Source organism: Astyanax mexicanus, chromosome 20 (genome assembly GCF_023375975.1).
Source record: "Astyanax mexicanus isolate ESR-SI-001 chromosome 20, AstMex3_surface, whole genome shotgun sequence".
NCBI classification, from domain to species: Eukaryota; Metazoa; Chordata; class Actinopteri; order Characiformes; family Acestrorhamphidae; genus Astyanax; species Astyanax mexicanus.
Window position 1 is genome coordinate 1,815,031 of NC_064427.1, and position 22,158 is coordinate 1,837,188.

General features: G+C 39.6%; 1 protein-coding gene across 1 annotated transcript in view; it reads left to right on the forward strand.

Moving 5' to 3' along the window:
• zswim6 (zinc finger, SWIM-type containing 6) overlaps window positions 1-12,251 on the forward strand; it is a 92,045-nt gene extending 79,794 nt beyond the window's left edge. Inside the window, exons 10-14 of the mRNA XM_022680793.2 lie at window positions 803-938; window positions 7,014-7,171; window positions 7,870-8,033; window positions 8,150-8,231; window positions 8,632-12,251. Of these exons, the coding sequence (XP_022536514.1) occupies window positions 803-938; window positions 7,014-7,171; window positions 7,870-8,033; window positions 8,150-8,231; window positions 8,632-9,494 (1,403 nt within the window). The 3' untranslated portion in view covers window positions 9,495-12,251. The remainder of the gene's footprint in view (window positions 1-802; window positions 939-7,013; window positions 7,172-7,869; window positions 8,034-8,149; window positions 8,232-8,631) is intronic.
• Window positions 12,252-22,158: the final 9,907 nt, after the last annotated feature.

The window sequence follows — 22,158 nt, forward strand, 5'->3', positions numbered from 1 at the left end:
GCCAGGAGCCGTCACATGGGCACGGCACACAGCAAAACATGCATGAGTGAGACCCAGACATCCCGAGCCATATACAGATCTGAAAAAAAGAGCACTTAAAAATGATGAGTTTCTTTGATTTTACCAAATTGAAAACCTCTGGAATATAATCAAGAGGAAGATGGATGATCACAAACCATCAAACCACCAAACTGAACTGCTTGAATTTTTGCACCAGGAGTAAAGCAGCATAAAGTTATCCAAAAGCAGTGTGTAAGACTGGTGGAGGAAGAGAACATGATGACAAAATGCATGAAAAAAACAAAAACTGTGATTATAAACCAGGATTATTCCACCAAATTTTGATTTCCGAACTCGTAAAACTTATATATATGAACATGAACTTTTTTTTTTATTATTTCAGAAATTTCTCATTTTCTGCAAATAAATGCTCTAAATGGCCTTTTAACTTTTTTTCCAGAGCTGTAAATAGAGATTGGCAGGTTTTCTGTTACTCAGATTTGATGCGTAAAATGTTTTTATATGTTTTTTTTTATATATTATGACAGTTTTTTTAAAAATTGCAATATATGGTCTTGTGTGGTCTAATACTGAAATACCTTGCAATATATTGAATTGCAACCCCTGTATCATGATATATAAATACACTATATTGCCTATAAAAATATTTGCTTGCCTGCATTTTTTTTTGGTGAGTAAATATTTTTGGCAGTAAAGTGAATTATTTCACCAGGTTTTTGTTCGTAAGGGAGTGTGTGTATACCGTGTATAACATGCTGTGTGTGTGTGTGTGTGTGTACAGGTGGGCCCTACAGTGGACTGGGGGAAATAATCTACAGAGAGAGCGTTCCCATGCACACGTTTGCCAAGTATCTCTTCACCTCCCTCCTACCTCACGATGCCGAACTGGCATATAAAATTGCACTGAGAGCAATGCGGTGAGTACCATCCCCAACATCCCATAATACTCATGCTGAGAAAAGTTCACTGTGGATTATATTAGTGATCGTTTGATCTATCTAAATTGGGTGATCTGCATATTATTCTTACAATTAAGTGGAATAATCGGACTATTTTACAGATTAATCGGGTAACTTGCCTGTTATTCTAAGTATTGAGTAATCTACTTATTAAAAAATAATAATTTGATAATCTGGCTATTCAATTTTTTTAATCGGGTGATGCACTGATCTGTTTTTAAAAAGTAGTTGGCATAATTCTGGCTAATAATCAGGTATCCATTTTTTAAATTAGGAGTAAAAATCTGAATATTCACATTTTTAAACGGGGTATTTTATTTTATTTTAATTGTTAATTGAGTAATCTGTGTGTTGTGGAAATCAAGTGGGATAATGTGGTTATTCTGGTGATTAATCGAGTGACTTCTGTATTAATACAGTTATTAACTGTTATTAAATGTTAATTGAGTAATATCTTTGTTAAAAAAAAAAGAAGTGGCATAATCTGATCATTCCAATGATTAATTGGGTGACTTTCGTATTATTTTGTTAACTGTTAATCAAGTAATCTATTGTAAAGTAAAAAAAAAATGTAATAGAATAATCAGACTATTCTAACGATGTAATCGTTTCTGAAAGTTAATTGGAATAATCTGCGGATTCTCACGTCTAGTCAGGTGAATTGTTAATCATTCTCTCTGTTAATGGATTAATCTCCCTATCGAGAGAATTTAAATGGAAAGTTTAAATGTGTGTCTGAGTCTCTGTTTGTGCTGGTTTCTCCTCCCCCCGCTGGGTGTTGTTCAGAGGCTTCATGTGTTTTCTCTCTGAAATATGCCTCGATTCCAAACCCCAACAATATTGCTTTGTATTGTGGAGCGATTGGATTATATTTGCCTGAGATTTGCAGCTGGGGAGGAGCGTACAGAGTGAATTCAATCAAACAAAGATCCACCTAAATTTAGGTTCGGTCTCAGCCCTGGGCTCCGTATCGACTCGCTCTATAAAAAGAACACGCCGTCCAAATAACAGCTTTCTGCAGCGCCGAGTCTGAACACCACTGATCTCCAGATACCACCACATACTACCAGATATACCACCAGATATCACCGCGCTTCCTCCAGGAGACGCCTGGTACAAATTAGCAGTGTAAACTTCAGCGTATGATACGACTGAGGAGCTGCTGTAGGGAGATTAGCTCCTAATGTGATCTTACTCTGTGTATTTAATGTGTTATTGAGGAATGTATCCCATAGTATAAACTAGTGCATCTCAAAAAATGAGAATATCATTGAAAAGTTACTGTATTTCAGTCAGTCAGTTCGACATTTATATATACAGCTCTGGAGAAATAAAGAGAGCACTTCAGTTTCTGAATCAGTTTCTCTGATTTTGCTATTTATAGGTTTATGTTTGAGTAAAATGAACATTGTTGTTTTATTCTATAAACTACAGACAACATTTCTCCCAAATTACAAATAAAAATATTCTCATTTAGAGCATTTATTTACAGAAAATGAGAAAGTTTTCAGACCTCAAATAATGCAAAGAAAACAAGTTCATATTCATAAAGTTTTAAGAGTTCAGAAATAATCAATATTTGGTGGAATAACCCTGGTGGTTTTTAATCACAGTTTTGTTTTCATGCATCTTGGCATCATGTTCTCCTCCACCAGTCTTACACACTGCTTTTGGATAACTTTATGCTGCTTTACTCCTGGTGTAAAAATTCAAGCAGTTCAGTTTCGGTTGATGGCCTTTGATCATCCATCTTCCTCTTGAAGATCAATTCCTACTTTTGGTATGCAGTGTGGGCAGTGTGCCCAGTCCTGCTGGAAAATGAAATCTGCATCTCCATAAAAGTTTTCAGCAGAGGAAAGCATGAAGTGCTGTAAGATTTTTTGGACTGTGTGTCTCTCCACTCTTCCTCCAGACTCTGATCCCTTAATTTACTTTAAATAAAATGTAGAATTGACTGATGATCAGTGATGGTTTAATGGAGTGTCATGTCTGTCATCTGCTGCTGTTGATCCACTGTGTTTTATTATTATCAAGTCTAAAGTCAGTGCAGTTTTGTTTTCCCACAAAATCTTACAGCACTTCATATCTTACAGCTTCCCTCTGCTGAAAACAACTTTTATGGAGATGCGGATTTCATTTTCCAGCAGGATTTGGCACACTGCATACCAATAGTACCAATTGGTCTCTAATATATAATATTGTCATTTTCTGAGACTGATTTTCATTAACAATAAAAGAAATAAACGCTTAAAATAGATCTCTCTGTGTTTTTAATACATCTATATAATAATATGAGTTTCACATTAAATTAAACTGAATAACTGGAATAATATTAGCTTTTCAGTGATATTGTGATGAGCAGTGTAGTTTTAGTACAGTATGCTGGGCGGCTGCAGGTCGGTGTATTTAGAGCTTCACTCTGCGGAGGCTCAGAAGTAGGTTTTGTATATGGAGCGGCGCAGCACGCTCACCGCTAATGGCCAATTTACAGAGACCTGAGCAGAGAGGACGATCTGGGCCACTTCAGTCCAGCATAAACGTTCATGTATTTAAATATAAAGATCCTTTGTTGTTTTTTTGCGAGTCCTGTTTTAAACAGGCTCTCATTTAGAGCTGAAAAGTTCTCAAAAGTGCTCTTAACCCTGCTGCTGTTATATTCAACTATATCAGAGATCAGGGCCCAATCCCATTTCTCCTGTGTGCCCTACCCCTTGTATTTGAGTGTAAAATGGAAAAAAGAGGAATTCTCCCTCTTGGAAGTATTGGAACAACCCTCCAAGCACCCAAAACAGATAATCTAAGATAATCTATGTATCTTTGGAGCATGTGCAAAAGTTCAGCAACCTACCTGCTGCTGCTGATTAAGTATTTAAATTAAAGGCATAATTTTATTGCATGTCTTCAGCAGCAGTTAATTATCATTGAGCTTTTACTAGCTTTTTTTTTCAATTTCACCTTAAATGCTGCGGCTTCTATCATCTGTTGAACTATTTAAGGTGGAACAGGAAAGTTAGCTAGCTAGTTATCTGCTGAGATGAAGCACAAGCGATTGTTTCTGCTTGTTATGAAGAAAATGGACATAAAACACTGAAACGACACATTAAACTATGAAAATATTGTAATTTTTAACAAACAAAATACTTAGAGTGTGTATCTGAAATACACCACCACCATACCAACCCAAATAATAGCTTTTATTGCAGCTATTTTTAATGTAAATATGATTTTATGATTTTAGTGTGTGTAAAATATAAAGTTAGTTTAGTTACTTTTTCCATATACATTTGAATCACATCTATTAAGCTTATCAGAAATGTTAAATATAATGTATAAAATGTGTATATTTCCTGTGTATTTAAGCTGTGAGAGGGTTCAGTCTGAGTGCAGTAGAGCAGCAGGGTTAGAGGGGGGGAACGGATGGAGCTGGATGTGGATCAGATGTTTAATAAAGTTGGGGAGAGTCCGAGCACACGGCCCGCCTGCAGTGCTTCCTTAAAGAGTCGGGCCCTTTGTGCGTGGCCGGGCCCCGGGCCGCCCTCGGGCCGGAGTCGTGCCGGGGTTAAACTCGGTGGTAATAAGCGTGGAGAGGGACGGCGTGGTGTTTCAGAGCCGGGGGGAGAGACGCTGTTCTCACTGAGCAGGTGAAAAGTTCAGCGCCCAGTATACTCAATATATACAATATACACAATACCGGTACTATCACCGGCACTATCACATGTGCTTTCCATGTACTGTCACATGTACTGTCACATGTACTGTCACATGTACTGTCACAGGCACTAGTGACAGTACCATCCATGTACTATTACAGGTACTATCACCTGTACTATTATCAGTAATATCACCAGGCTCTCAAAGGGGTAAAGTTACTGCTTTAATTATAAACAAAAAACATGCTCAAAACATGTTATAGTACATTAATAGTACTTATGATAGTACCTGTGATAGTACAGGTGATAGCACATGTGATAGTACCAGAGATAATACCTGTGATATTAGCTGTACTGTTACTGGTACCATCCATGTACTATCACCTATCACTATCCATATACTATCACAGGTACTATCATAAGTACTATTAATGTACTATAACATGTTTTGAGCATGTTTTTTGTTTATAATTAAAGCAGTAACTTTACCCCTTTGAGGAAATAACCTGTGACATCATCAGTGGCATTACAGCCTTCAGACAACATTTCTTCCAAAACCCAATTAAAAACCTCTGGAATATAATCAAGAGGAAGATGGATGATCACAAGCCATCAAACCACCAAACTGAACTGCTTGAATTTTTGCACCAGGAGTAAAGCAGCATAAAGTTATCCAAAAGCAGTGTGTAAGACTGGTGGAGGAGAACATGATGCAGAGATGCATGAAAAAAACTGTGATTAAAAACTACCAGGGTTATTCCACCAAATATTGATTAGTTCTGAACTCTTAATGAATATGAACTTGTTTTGAGGTCTGAAAGCACTGAAGCATCTTTTTGATACTTTCTGTAAAAAAATAAATGCTCTAAATGACTATTTTTTTATTTGGAATTTGGGAGAAATGCTGTCAGTAGTTTCTAGAACAAAACAACAATGTTAAATGTAATTTTATTAAAATATGTTTAAGTTTTTATGTATATTCAAGAAAACCAGAGCATGTTTGTATGTATTTTGTTATGTATGTTAATAGAAAAGCAGTATTAAATGCAGGTAGAGTGTAAGCTGAGCTCTGCTCTGTATTAAAGTCTTTTAGTCTATAAAGCAGATTCTGCAGGGCTGTAGTCGGGCCGGGCCGGGTCTTCAGGGACTGATGTACCTACAGAGGTCCAGAGTTTGTTTACAGGAACGAGGACGGGCTTATTATGTCCAATCAGGCAGTAAAGCAGCTCGGGGAGATGAGCTGTGATATAATGAGAGCCATGCATCTCTACACTTACTGTACATATAGATCTGCATAATGAAGCAGAGTGAGGAGTACGGGAGCTTCTGCTGGAGTTCTGCGTATCGTATCGGCCTCTATAACCCTATATATAACATGTTCCCACCTAATAATTTCACCTCTGCTTTTAATATCATTTTATTGTGGTAATTTACTTTTATAGTAGTTTATGTAGTTAAAAATGCTCTTTAATTCACTTTGCATGCATATCTATGTTTAAAATATGTTTTTAAAGGCTGTTTTTCAAAAATAAATTTGTTTGGTTTATATTCTATAAAAGAAGATTAAGCTGTCCACCCTCTCACAGTAAAATATCACAGTTATTACATTTTTTATTAATTGAAATGACAAGATATAAATCTTTAAAAAACACGAGCCACGCAAGGTGTACTTTTCCCGTCATTATGACAGCAAAGACACACTGACACTCCCCTAAATCAATCCCCTACAGTTCCCTAAAATAATACTGTATGCTCATACTGTATTTATTTATTCGTAGCAGGGATGTGTATAATTGTATATATTTGTGTTTTGATATTTTTTTGTGACAGAAATAATTGCATTAACATTTATTTTTGTTGGATCTGAGTGGTCCAGTGGTTTAAAGCTCTGCCATTGTGATCTGAAGATCACTTATTTCGAATCCCAGTCATGCAGCTTGCCATCAGCTGCCAGAGCCCTGAGAGAGCACAATTAGCCTTGCTCTCGTTTCCGTTATCACTCCTTAAGAATGATGTCAATAACAATGAATTGGGACATGTTATAATGACTTGAGACACTGGAGTTTGATACACTGTTATATAGTATAAATACAAAATAAAATTACTAGTTATAAGCATTGTCCGTGTATTATTAGTTCATATTCGTAAAGTTTTAAGAGTTCAGAAATCAATATTTGGTGGAATAATCCTGGTCTTAATCACAGTTCTCATGCATCTTAGCATCATGTTCTCCTCCACCAGTCTTACACACTGCTTTTGGATAACTTTATGCTGCTTTACTCCTGGTGCAACAAAAATTCAAGCAGTTCAGTGTTGGTAAAATGTATAAATGGTGATTATATTGAGTAACACTGTGTGTGTTTTTGTGTGTGTGTGTGTATAGGTTACCAGTGTTGGAATCGACGGCTCCCTCCGGCGACATGTCCCGGCCTCACCATATAGTATCTGTTGTGCCGAACCGCTACCCACGATGGTTCACCCTCAGCCACATCGAGTCCCAGCAGTGTGAGCTGGCCTCCACCATGCTCACTGCAGCCAAAGGTTAGACTCCGCCCACTCGCCTGAGCTCGGCCCATTGGCCAACGCACCCATCAATCAAACCCGGCATGCAATTAGTGTGACACGATGACACTCTGCGTAATCACAGGTGTCGCGCTGAATTTCCGTCCCCGGCAGAATCCAGCGTCTGAGTTACAGATCCAGATCCCACACTGCACACTTTATTTATTTATTTAAATCAATCAATCAATCAATCAATCTTTATTTTCACTCAGTATTTTCACCTGAGCTTACACTAAATTAAAGGGATTAAAAAAATTCAGTTTTAATTATAAAAACAAGCAAACAATGTAAGAATTAATTAAGAAGAAATAAAATAATTCAAAATAAAAGAATATGCAGACAGGCTAACATGTAGAGCAATAAAACAAAGCGATTAATATGTAGAATAATAAAATAAAATTTAGAAATGTTTATATTAAATGGTGATTATTAACTACGTTATAAATGTTTTATATTAATGTTTAAATCATGAATAACTAGTAAAAACACAACTGGTATATCAATACCTGCTACAATCGTAAATATATATATATATATATATATATATACATATATATATATATATGTATATATATATATATATATATATATATATATATATATATATATATATATATATATATATATTTAAATATAAATATATACATATGTTACTTATATGTTGTTTATATTTTCAGGTGACGCTCGAAAGTTGGAAACAGTGTTAGAGTCCATCCAGAAGAACATCCACTCGTCCTCTCATATCTTTAAACTGGCGCAGGATGCCTTTAAAATCGCCACGCTGATGGACAGCCTGCCGGACATCACTCTGCTAAAAGTGTCCCTGGAGCTGGGCCTTCAGGTAAGCCCCGCCCCCTCTGATCACCTGATCTCCAGATCTCCAGGTTCTGATGAGTGAGGCTGAGTGCTGGGTTTGAGCCAGTGGTGATGTTTTTTTTTCTGTGTTTTTTTTTGAAGGTTATGCGGATGACGCTCTCTACACTGAACTGGCGGAGGCGAGAGATGGTGCGATGGTTGGTCACTTGTGCCACAGAAGTCGGTAAGTTAGAACTCTTACTCTTCCTTTCCTGTTCTGAAATCAATATTTGGTGGAATAACCCTGGTTTTTATTCACAGTTTTTTTCATGCATCTTGGCATCATGTTCTCTTCCTCCACCAGTCTTACACACTGCTTTTGGATAACTTTATGCTGCTTTACTCCTGGTGCAAAAACTCAAGCAGTTCAGTTTGGTTTGATGGCTTGTGATCATATATTAGAGGCACAATTTCCTTTCTTTCTCCAGTTAACAAATACATTCAGTTCAGTGTGCATTAAAATGATCCTTTATGCTGCAGCATTACTATATATATATATATATATAAACAGGGTATAAACATGATTTTTCTACTATGATTCAGTGACTGAATCTTCCTTTTTTTGGTCGTGTTTTTTATCTCAGGAGTCTACGCACTGGACAGCATCATGCAGAGCTGGTTCACCCTCTTCACGCCCACCGAGGCCACCAGCATCGTGGCCACCACCGTGATGTCCAACAGCACCATCGTCCGGCTGCACCTGGACTGCCACCAGCAGGAGAACCTGGCCAACAGCGCGCGGACGCTGGCCCTGCAGTGCGCCATGAAGGACCCGCAGAACTGCGCCCTGTCGGCGCTCACGCTCTGCGAGAAGGACCACATCGCCTTCGAGACGGCCTACCAGATCGTGCTGGACGCCGCCACCACGGGCATGAGCTACACGCAGCTGTTCACCATCGCGCGCTACATGGAGCACCGCGGCTACCCCATGCGCGCCTACAAGCTGGCCACCCTGGCCATGGCCCACCTCAACCTCAGCTACAACCAGGACACGCACCCGGCCATCAACGACGTGCTGTGGGCCTGCGCCCTCAGCCACTCGCTGGGCAAGAACGAGCTGGCCGCCATCATCCCCCTGGTGGTGAAAAGCGTGAAGTGCGCCACCGTGCTCTCGGACATTTTGCGGCGGTGCACGCTCACCACCCCGGGCATGGTGGCGCTCCACAGCCGCAGGAACTCTGGCAAGCTGATGTCGCTGGACAAGGCGCCGCTGCGGCAGCTGCTGGACGCCACGATCGGCGCGTACATCAACACCACGCACTCGCGGCTCACGCACATCAGCCCGCGGCACTACAGCGAGTTCATCGAGTTCCTCAGCAAGGCGCGTGAGACCTTCCTCATGGCGCACGACGGACACATTCAGTTCACGCAGTTCATAGACAACCTAAAACAGATTTACAAAGGCAAAAAGAAACTGATGATGCTCGTGCGGGAGAGGTTCGGCTGAAGCCTCCGGTCCTCCTCTTCCTCTTCCTCCTCCTGATGCTCCTCTTCTTCTCCTTTTTACTTGAGTCTGCCTTTGTATCCTTTCTAAATTAAACAAGGAAAAAACAACGGGGGGAAAACAACAAAAAAAACGAAAACCAGACAAAAAAAAAAGAAACTAAAGAGAAAAGCGAGTCAGTAAGAGCCACACCGGTATTATGTGTATAGACTTCTTCTATTTAGTTCGCGAAAAAGGAACGGAAAAAAAAAACAAACAAAAGTCATGTCGTGGAAGTTTTACGTGTTTCCCCTTATTTGTACGGAAGTGAGCGAGAAAAAAAATCAATTAAAGGAAAAAAAAAAAGTTCATTTTATTTGGTATTTGTTTATTTTTTTTTTGGGGTTTACACTGATGAGTATGTGTTGTCCAGTGGCAGAAGCCCACATAGCACTCCAGATGATCTCTGATCTTATCTAACATTCACAGCCTCAAAGAGAAGAGAAGAGAAGAAGAAAAAAACAAATGAAACAATGGCTTTAAACCAAACAGAGCACCTCCATCCTAAGTGAAAAGTACCTCGTATGGCTCCAGCTTTACTCCTTCCCAAATCCGCTCTCGCGCTCCTCCGTGTGTTACGATAATAAAGTGTTGGATACGAAGAAAAACTGTAACTACAGCAAAACAAACAAACAAACACACACACACACACACAAACACACACAACCAGTTTGGGACATTTTTACTTGTGTTCTTGTGAATTTCTTTTGTTTCACGTTTTTGTTTTTTCTTTGTTTCGTTGTTTTCTACGTTGTTTGTTTTTTTTCAGTTTTTTCTTTTTTGCACCAGGCTTACTTAAAATCGCGTGGCTTTTTTGCTGATCAGTGCTGTTCTTCATCATCATCATCATCATTTTAATCATTATCATCCAGAAGCATGAATCTCTGAATCACGTCACACACAGATTCACACCTGTTCACCTTTTCACCTTTACTACAGACGCTCACCTTTCCCCGTTCCCGTTCCAGAAAAACGGAGAAAACAAAAAGAGAAAAAACAACCTTAATAAATAAATGAATAAATAAAAAGGAAAGCTGTTGTGCTTTGCGCTTGTGGAAACTTTTCGCGACTGTCGACATACATTCTCAGGGATTTCTCAAGAAACAGAAAAAAAGGAGACAAAAAAAAGGAAAAAAATGGTCTTGGACTAAAAAAAAAAAAAAGAAGAATGAAAGAGCATTTTATTGTACTGTATATATGATAGTATATGTCTGAATATTGAAAAAAATGTATACGTAACTAATTTATAAAGAATATTCTATGTAATGCGAAATACTTGAAGCTGCAGTACCTTGGTTTTGAGACGCGAAGCGAAAAAATACAAGAAAAATACAACAAAACATATCAGAGGGACGAAGAAAAGACGAAGAAGTGCGCCTTGCTTCAAAGGGTTAGGGGGAGGGGCTTAAGGGGCGAGGGGGAGGGGCTTGGGTGAAATTGGGGCGTTCCGGTGAACGTTGTTCTCGTACACTGGGTACCTATGCAGAGCCACCGTGTCTGACTGCATGATCCAACCAACGCTATACTGGGGTGGAAAGGGTGAAAAGGGGGAGGGGCCATGATGAAAAGGGGGAGGGGCTTGGAAAGGATGGGACGTGACAGGGAGGGGGGTTATTGGGTTATTGTTTTGTATGTATATATACAAAAATGTATGTATCCAGTGTATGTACATCAAACTGTACAGAGCACCAGAGCTCCACCGGAGAGCGGCGGGAAATCCGAACAAAATAACGAAGAAAAAATTAAAACATTAAGCCTTAGCGTTATTATTATCACGTAATAATAATAACTAATAAACGGGGCGTGGCTAAATCCCACAGGGTCTCAGAAACGCCTCGAAATGTAGATCAGTTTAACGTTCTGAGCGACGGTACTCAAACAAACACGCTCCTGCACCCGACCCGGCCGCGCACACGCCTCCTTTCCCACCACGAGCCAATCACGAAGAAGCTCTGTTTATTCGTTTTTTCGATTTTCATTTTAATGCACAATAAACTTCACGCTGTTCACGCCGCCTCCCTCTGCCGACACCATGACTTGACTTTGTGCAGGACAGAAAGTTGCTGTGTAGGTCAGACTGTTCCACATTTTTAACGCTTTTCTCTGTTTCTGTTTTTTCTTCGTTCATTTTTTTCGTTTGTTTATTTCGTTTGTTCATTTTCGTTTCTCTAGAATTCCTCAGAACGAGAACAGCCTTCTTTCTTGCCTTGTCTTAACGCTTTAAAATAACCAAACTGGAGTTTTAACTACCAAACCTTCTTCATTATAACGAAAGCCAACCGACTTTGGTTACGACGTTTCGTTTGTTTCCGTCATTCTCGTCTCTCTTTCCTTTTTCGTTTGTTTCTAGCCGAACGGTTTCTGTACCCTGTGCTTTAAAAAGCAGTTTTTTTCCTGTTCTGTTGGTCTTTTGGTGCAAAAGCGTTGTCCGTGTCTTCTTGTTCCCTTCCTTAGAGGTTTTGTCTGTAGCTCTTCTTTTTGTTCGTTCGTTCGTTCGTTTGTTGGTTTGTTTAGAAACAGATTTATCATGTTCTCCATTTTTATTTATTATAAAAGGTAAACGATTGTACTTCATCACCCGTGTCAACATGCTCATGAAGTTGAATTTAAGATTTGATACACCGATATCAATTTATTTATGTAACTAAATCACTGTTTTATAAACTTGTTAATGATTCAACATTTTTTTGTTTTAATTAAAATTAGTTTTTTGAGAGGAAACTATGCAGTCCTGGTTTTACTTTAATGTGTGTGTGTGAGCGTGAAAGAGTGTGTGAATGTGAGAGAGTGTGTGTGAGAGCATGAGAGAGTATGTGTGTGTGTGTGTGTGTGTGAGAGCACAAGAAAGTGTGTGAAAGCGAGAGTTTGTGTTCTGTCTTGGTGCTGATTGGATAATTTACAGCCTGTTTTAAACAGACTAAACAGGAAGTGGAAGAAAAGACTGCAGTGGAAGATTATTGCACCCCCCCACTGACAATAATCGACTGGGATCCCATATCAACCACCTGGCAATACCAAAATAATCAAATGTGATCCCATATTAACCACCTAGTAATATCAAAATAATTAAATGGGATTCCATAGCAACCACATGGCAACACCAAACTTATCAACTTGAATCCCATATCAACCACCTAGTAATACTAAAATAATCAGCTTGGATCCCATATCAACCACCTAGTAATACCAAAATAATCAGATGTGATCTCATATCCTACCACCTAGCAACACCAAAAAAATACATCTCAAATCCCATAGCAACCATCTTGTAGTAATACCAAATTAACTAAATTAAATCCCATAGCAACCACCTGGCAACACCATGCTAACCACGTAACAACATCCCAGCAGGACCAGCAGGAGTGTTGTATCTTCTATACAGTAGTTTCTTGTTTTTTTTTCTTGGAAGAAACATCAGATCATCACCAAGAAATCAGTTTATATTAAAGTTCAGATGATTTTTTTATTGTTGTTCTGTTTGATGCTAAACTCCTAAAGCGTTTCTGCTGCTTTTTTTCCGTGGTTGTGTTTTCCGTGTTCCTGGTCGGTGGGAAGGACAGATGGGCGGCAGGCTTCTCTAACCGCGATCTCAGAGTGAGGAGAGTCACAGTCAATCCAACACGCCACGCTCTGCCCAGACCAGCCGTCCCTCAGCGCTTTTGGAAGAACAAACTGTAATAGCCTCAGTTATAAACCCGTAAAGCAGCCCCGGCCTGCGAGAGTCCGCCTGCCAACGAACAGCCGAGCAGGAGCCCGAGATCCAGATCGCCAAGATCTCCGAGAAATCTCACCCTCACATTATTAAACTCCAGAGTTTCAGCCATTTATTCAATCTTTTATTCAATCATCTGCTCTGCTTCAAACACACGACACAGAGAAAGAGCTAAAAACTGATTAATTATCCATTAACAGCAACAATACGCTGCATTTAGAGCTTCATTCTAACTCCATTCTAATCCATCCTGAGTGAATCCACTTCCTACTGTATACAGTGACTCCCATCATTTTTGGTACAAAGGTGCCATTTCTTTCTACAGCTCTGGAAAAATATTAAGAGACCACATTAGTTTCTCTGATTTTGTTATTTATAGGTATATATAAATATTGAAAATATCGTCATTTAGAGCATTTATTTACAGAATATGAGAAATAGCTGAAATAACAAAAACTCAAGACCTCAAATAATGCAAAGTTCATATTCATAAAGTTTTAAGAGTTCAGAAATCATATTTGGTGGAATAACCCTGGTTGGTTTTTAATCACAGTTTTGATGCATCTTGGCATCATGTCCTCCTCCACCAGTCTTACACACTGCTTTTGGATAACTTTATGCTGCTTTACTCCTGGTGCAAAAATTTGGGATTTGATGGCTTTTGATCATCAATCTTCCTCTAGATTATATTCCAGAGGCTGTAGAAGTACTGCAGACTCCAGCATCAGTACTGGTAAAATGGTCAATATTTAAAATAATATATTATATTATCTTATAGTATTTATATTTTTAGTATTTTTAAATGTTGTCCATCTATTACTGAATAATCAGTCTAAAAGGGCACAGCACTTTTTATAAGGTTCAAAAATTAAGGGTCTATCAGGACAGTGATGATTTATTAACCGTTTTATCTAAATAACGCCGTTTTCTCGCACCTCTTCAGCGCTGGTTGTTGGTAAAAGCGCTGGTTTTCCTGTGTTGGAGTGGTCAGTGTTTAGTCTGGTCAGAACAGATACGCTATCTGCTGAGGAGAACCGGGTTCTGCTGCAGCTCCTGCTTCCTCTACAGCAGGAAATGCTGGTTGTAAAAGTGGGCTGTTGACATGTGTGAGCAGTGCAGACCTTTAGAGCTCGACTCCGGAGAACTTTGATCCTTTATCACCCGCCTCCAGACCCCCGAACGTCCTGCGGTTACGGCGGGTCCTGTACCGAGCCACGCTCTCCACTTTAACTGTTAGAACAGGAGCCGGCGCAGAGCCGACGTTCCCGACAACAATACCCTTAAAAATTCCCCCGAGAACACGGCGAGGACGAGCACTCCGGACGCACAGGTGGATTTGTCCCTCCAAAAAAATGATACCAAAGAAAAAGCAGAAATTGTTTTAAAATAAACTTTTATTTTGAAAGCGCGCCAAATTCAGGACCCCCGCCATGAAAAGCACCACCTCTCGGGAGTGCGCACCCACGTCCCATGTCTTCTTGGCTTTAACATTACTTACATGGAATTAAACCTAGGTATAACCTAGACACCAAAGGTAATGGTATATAACCTACAACTCTGGAAAAAAAATATGAAGAGACAGTTTCTCTGATTTTGCTATTTATAGGTTTATGGGTGAATAAAATTAACATTGTTGTTTTATTCTATAAACTACAGACAACATTCCTCCCAAATTACAAAAAAACATAATAACATAAAGTTTTAAGAGTTCAGAAATTAATATTTGGTGAAATAACCCTGGTTGGTTTTTAATCACAGGTTTTTTTTTTTTCATGCATCTTGGCATCATGTTCTCCTCCACCAGTCTTACACACTGCTTTTGGATAACTTTATGCTGCTTTACTCCTGGTGCAAAAATTCAAGCAGTTCAGTTTGGTGGTTTGATGGTTTGTGATCATCCATCTTCCTCTTGATTATATTCCAGAGGTTTTCAATCAAAGATTTTACTATATTAATAGAATAATTAGTAATGCATTTCAGGATTTTTTTTATTTGATTCACTTTATTAAAGTCTTAGACAGACTCTCCTGCAGTAAATCCTGCGCTCTGGTTTAATAGCGGCTGGGCCGGTTCCTGGTCCGGTGACGGCGGTGTGAACAGAGACGAGAGGAAACATCTGATTGGACAGAAGTGACGGGAGCGAGGTCTATGCACGGCACTTTAAAAATGAAGCCGGGGGCGATAGAAATAGCAGCTTATGCTTTGGGACCGGGAGCTCGACTGAGGTCTGCCAACTGCAGGAGGCGGGTGGAGGAACACCGTATAAACCATTTAATACCAGTTTAACCACCAGAAAAACACAGATCGAGAAGAAAATTCAGAATGTATGGGTGCTTTAAACGGTTCCTACTTCTATGTAGTTACTAGATTATTACTATTTCAGTTGTATTGTTAATGTGGTGGTGGATACCATGGTGCTCCTACATCATGCTGTGGTATTCCAGGTGGTTGCTAGATGGTTAGATTAGATTGTGTAGCCATGGTGTTGCTAGACGGTTGTGTACAGTATTGTGTACTAAGTCTAATGTTCTGGTTGTTAATTTCTGCTCCTCACAATCAGAATTTCAGATATATTTTTATTCAATTTTGCAAAAGTCAGATGGTATAATCAAACCTACTTTTGTTACAAGATACAAAAAGACTAAAATCATAAAATCGAGTAAAGATTCATGTTTTAAAACACCATTATTTTTTGTTTCTCTGATTTTGCTATTTATAGGTTTATGTTTGAGTAAAATGAACATTGTTGTTTTATTCTATAAACTACAGACAACATTTCTCCCAAATTCCAAATAAAAATATTCTCATTTAGAGCATTTATTTACAGCAAATGAGAAATGACTGAAATAACAAAAAAGCAGAGCTTTCAGACCTCAAATAATGCAAAGAAAACAAGTTTTTTAATCACAGTTTTTTCATGCATCTTGGCATCATGTTCTCCTCCACCAGTCTTACACACTGCTTTTGGATAACTTTATGCTGCTTTACTCCTGGTGTCTTCCTCTTGATTATATTCCAGAGGTTTTCAATTTGGTAAAATTAAAGAAACTGGCTCCAGCTGTTACTTGCGCAGCGCAGTATCAATAACAGAACTGAGGGAAACAGTGTGAACAGGGTTAGCATTTGAAAACTGGAATTACTGCTGGAAAAACGATCCCTAAAATGTCATTCTGCTAAATACGGCCTCCGCACAGGAAGTGTCTAATCAATAAGCCTCGCGCCACTTCCTGCTCTTTTTGAATACAGCGTTTCAATAGGACGGCTTATGAGCCAACCCTGTGAACTCTCACATTTTCTCTCCAGGTTTTCTGATCAGCCTTTTTAATTATGTATGGTTTAACATTCCTGACCCCGCCCCCTCCACCCCCCCGCCCCCCCCTCTGCAAATCAATGTCTGTCCTCTGTAATCTATTTCTCGCACCGTCGAAATGCCTTAAACCTAATCGCTGCATTAAGTCATGCATGAGCTGCTGCAGTCTTATCACCGAGCCCCTGCTCCTGCCGCTCGGCTCGGGAAGGAGCCGGACCGCGACCGCGCCGTGTTGGACTAATTGCGGTAATAGGTCGTCAAAAGCAATATCAGTGGAGAAAGATGAATATTCTCTTTTCCTGCACCTACTTATAATATCAGTTAATTGCTCCCCACCTCCACAGTGGAAACTCCTACTGTGCTCAGGTTCAAATCCTATTATATTATACAGAGTTACACAGCAGGGCTGTACGAAAATATCAATATACACTCATTTACCAACAAATAACGCACCCTGGATTCCTGCAAAACTCAGCATGCATGCTCTCTTTCTGCACCAAAATGTTACTAACAATTTAGTCATGCTCCCTGCCTCTTTAAGTGGGACCCTCAATCTATTGGATTCCTTTTTTTATTGAATCCCTGAACACTGAACACATACACACCACCAACCAAAAGGCAGTCAAAAGTCTCATGATCACTCTCACCTGAGTACTAACTGCACTCACCCGTGTCCTTGTATTCTCTATATTTGATCTGGAGATCATCTCAAACAACAGTCGGTCACCCTTAGTAGTAATACCAGGAACACTAACATCTCAGTGAAATGTGCTGAAGAACATCCTGCAGAATGATGTGTTGTTGCCTTTTCTTCAATGTGGGAAGAAGAATTTTGGTGTTTGAAATTCGTCACTGCTCTCTTTGTGTACTAAAATGTACCAAATTGTACTAAATTGTTGATTTGACCACTACTAACATTTTAGTCATGCTCCCTGCCTCTTTACGTGGGACCCTCAATCAATTGGACTCCATTTTCCATGAATCCCTGAACACATACACACCACCAACCAAAAAGCGACCAAAAGTCTCATGGTCACTCTCACCTGAGTACTGATTGCACTCACCCGTGTCCTTGTATTCTCTTTATTTGATCTGGAGATCATCTCAAACGACATCAATACAGGAACATCTCCACCAGATTGCAGCACTTCCTCGTTCTTTCTGTCTCCAGATTTATCACCAATAGATAAAATGCATTTATGGAGCAACTGGAAAGCTACAGCTTTAGCTTCAACCTACGAGTGTAGAGCTACAGGATCTACAGGTCCAGCTGTAGCAACATCTGTGGGTAAATGTGCTGCAGCACCCATACAGAACCTGTAGAACCTCCAAACCTAAACTTATCTAGGATGAAGGAACCAACAGGGTCTATACTAGGGCCTACTTTCAATTGTCTTTTCAGAGAAAAGACATCAGCAGCAGAAGGCGGGGGTTTCATCCTGCTGAGGCGGCTCTTAAGGGGGCCAGAGCTTGGGAACCCAGCTGTACTGATTAACTTCTTTTCTCAAGCATGTCAAAGCACTGGAGAAAGCCATCTACAGCTCCACCAGGCGTAATTAGATGTTGCAGCACCACCACAGTGAAGAGGTGGAGGTTATTTAAGGTGTGGGTGTGTACTGAACCTGTTCTTAGACCTGTGAGATGTAGATATATTGCTTTCAGAGCAACAAATACAGTATAATCATGAAGATATAAAATGAGATTGAGAGGGTTGGGTTTGGAGGTTCTACAGGTTCTGTATGGATCCTGCAGCACATTTACCCACAGATGTTGCTACAGCTGGGCCTGTAGATCCTGTAGCTCTACACTCGTAGGTTAAAGCAGAAGCTTCTATGAGAAACCCTTGCTGTGTGTGGGTGAGCATTATCCTGCTGAAAGAAAGGATGCTATCACTGAGCTGTTAGTTAGCTGAGTGAGTTCCTCGTATCACTACTAGGGGTGACCGACTGTCCTATGCAATGTTTCCTCAGGCAGGGTTGAAGTGCTCACCACAAGGCCTCTATAGGCAAACCACCCTTAATCCAATACTCAATCCAATAATGATCATAGAGGCATGTCTAGCGGTCAACAATCTCTCACCAAGAGGTGCACTACCCAAAAGCTTCTGAGAGCCTTTTTATAGGGCAGCGAGATTGTGGCAAGACCCAATGTCTAATCATACCTTATCTGCCTGAGATATAATTGCATGCCAAGGGCTATAAAACTAAATAAAAAAAAATTGCATGCATTTTGAATGCCTTTGTTATTTATGGGTGCACCATAGATAGTAAATAGAAGTTTTTGTTTGAATACTTTTCATGCACTAATAAATCTGTAGATTTTGCATTTTATTTGTTAAATTAAGGGAGCAGAGTCTGAAGGAAGAGTGGAGAGACAGACATAGATCACTCTATATATCTCAGTGATATTAATTTTTTGAGATGCACTAGTGCACTGTATACAAGCATGTCCTTCTAAGGATTGTGGAGGTCCTAGGACGTGTGGGGGGGCTCCACCGTTCTTCTCAGGATTAAAATCGAGCATGCTGGAGCTTACTGTACGGCACGGACAGCGGAGGAAGGCTCACCTGAGAGAGTGTCCTTGAGAGATAGCGCTCTATAATCCCACCCCCTCCCCAGAGCCGGGGCTACAGGATGAATTAATGCATCACGCTGGGCATGCAGGCCAAGGTCTGCATTACAGATTCAGTGTGTACACGCCTACACTGCATGCACACGCACATATAGAGTATACAATACAGCGGCAAAAGTATTGGGACACCTCCATCCCACCTCAAAAAACAACTCCCTAACTCAACTCATCCCGTCCAAAAGTACTGGATGGACCACCATATCAGCCAACATGCTCATATGGGGCTTCAGGTCCAATGAAGGACATGAAATGGTACCAAGGTTAGCAGTAAACTGATCAGGGTAATTGCTTACAGCTGGTCTGTAGAAATGGAAATAAACAGAGTTTTTGGAAATGAAAGCAAAATAATGAGAATTTATTTTTTCCTCTGTAGTAAAGCAGTAGTGCTGGAAAAGATGGAGTTATTCCTGTCACTCTACTGAAGCATTTCATCATAATAACTAGACAAAAGACACAGAAACCAAGAGAATTCTCTAACTATTACAAGTACAGCTCTGTCAAAAATAAAAGAGCACTTTGATTTTACCAAATTAAAAACCTCTGGAATATAATCAAGAGGAAGATGGATGATCACAAACCATCAAACCACCAAACTGAACTGCTTGAATTTTTGCACCAGGAGTAAAGCAGCATAAAGTTATCCAAAAGCAGTGTGTAAGACTGGTGGAGGAGAACATGATGCCAAGATGCATGAAATTAAAACTGTGATTAAAAACCAACCAGGGTTATTCCACCAAATATTGATTTCTGAGCTCTGAAAACTACTTTATGAATATGAACTTGTTTTCTTTGCATTATTTGAGGTCTGAAAGCTCTGCACCTTTTTGTTTAACGTTTTATTTCAGTCATTTCTTATTTGAGAATATTTTTATTTGTAATTTGGGAGAAATGTTGTCTGTAGTTTATAGAATAAAACAACAATGTTCATTTTACTCAAACATAAACCTATAAATAGCTAAATCAGAGAAACTGATTCAGAAACTGAATTACAGATGAAGTCAGAGAGCGGTGAGTACTGTTTCCTACACCTTTAAATAAAGACTCTTGGAAACTGGAGAAAAGAAACTGCTACAGGAAGATTCACGTCTGGCTGACCCACATGGAAACAGCAGCTTTAGCCTTTAGCTCAGATTAACATGATCAAGGACTGAGTCTCAGTTTCAGCAGAGAAGAGAAGAATTAGAATTAGAATTAGAGTTAATCTGACAGGAGAAGAATAGAATAGCAGGAATAGAAAATAGATCTAAGTTTTGACCAGTATAATGAATGCATTGTACTGCATATGTTCACATCTAACCATGCACAAACAGTGATATCAGTGATGTGGTAGTGTCCCCACATATGGATCACACATGTGAAAATGTAAAAATGTGAAAAACACAGGTGAAGATAATTTCCTCATGAAACAGGCAGTCAAACGCAGTGTTTTACCTGTGAAAGCAGCCTTCCCCCAGATCCATATCTCCCAAAATAAATCTCAGGTGCCCTTTCTGTTCATTAACTTACCCATTGACCCCGCAATCGCAAAATGTCAGCCTCCTCAATTTCCTCCGGAGGGATTTCACAGCAGTTGGCAAATCTTCCTCCGAAAGAGAGAGCATCCCTGTCCCCTCACCGATAAAGAACCGGCGGCCCGAGTCCCTCCGGAGGAGCGAGCAAACTGTGTTTTAAAATGTATGCTTAGTGGTATTTGAGGCCTTTGTAAATTTCATCAAGCTTCAGAGATGAAGCGTCCGCAGATGGGCGGTTAACCTGGGGATTCAGACCAGGTCTCTGCAAGTTCATCTCATCTAAAATATCTATCAGCATCTCTGATACTCTACACGCGGGTATTTATGACCTTTTCCCTATAGATGAAAGCTGCTGCTCAGGCTTTCATCTGAAGTAACAGCGCTCCAAGACTTGAAGTGACGCTCGGACCTTTCAGAGTCTCGGTCGCCCTGAGTATCAGGAATATTTGAACTTTAGAGGCGATTCTAAATGCCAGATAGAGCAAATAAAACTTACATAAATACCGTTACTAAACATGCAGCTCAATTCAATCTATTCAGAGAATTCAACATGCAAATGAAGAGATCCTATCTGAATCAGTTTCTCTGATTTTGCTATTTATAGGTTTATGTTTGAGTAAAAGGAACATTGTTGTTTTATTCTATAAACTACAGACAACATTTCAGAAATCAATATTTGGTGGAATAACCCTGTTTTCTTTAATCAAAGTTTTGTTCATGCATCTTGGCATCATGTTCTCCTCCACCAGTCTTACACACTGCTTTTGGATAACTTTATACTGCTTTACTCCTGGTGCAAAAATTCAAGGCTTTCCTCCGAGTGTTAGCGCTGTGATGCTACTCGGCAATGCTACAGCATCAGCAGCAAAAGTTTTAAAATAGGTGGAGTCTGACTTCACATGTGTCGGAGGAGGCATCCTTGTGTTGAGGTATCACTAGTGATAGGGGGCTAGATTAATTGGTAAGATTAATTGCAAGAAAAATGGGAGTAAATATTATAAATATTGATGTAATGTTTACTATTGTATATATTCTAGTATCAGTTGTGTTGCTGGTTTACGGTGTAGGATAACCTAAGATTAATCTCATACAGTCTAATCCAGTATAATCTAATCCAATGTGTGAGTTTTTTGAATTACTACTGTAATCAATAGTGACAGACGTATTGTAGATTTACAGTAAATACAGACGTGTATCAAGTAGGATCTGTCCACTTCATCAAAGCAGTTTTTTAAGCATTTCCTCAGCAGGTCAGGCTATTTCTGAGTTGTTGTGAGGCTGTAAGGATGGGGATTTGGGACAGTTTGGTTTTTAATTCTGCTCTTCTGATCTATTGTGTTCCGCTCTTCGCTCGCCTCGCCATTTTTCGCTGTTTTAAACGCGTTAAGCTCCCAGATTCTGTAAATCCTCCGAGACCGGTCCAGCGCCATGTGATTTATCTATCTCAGGAAAATGCCCTTCTCT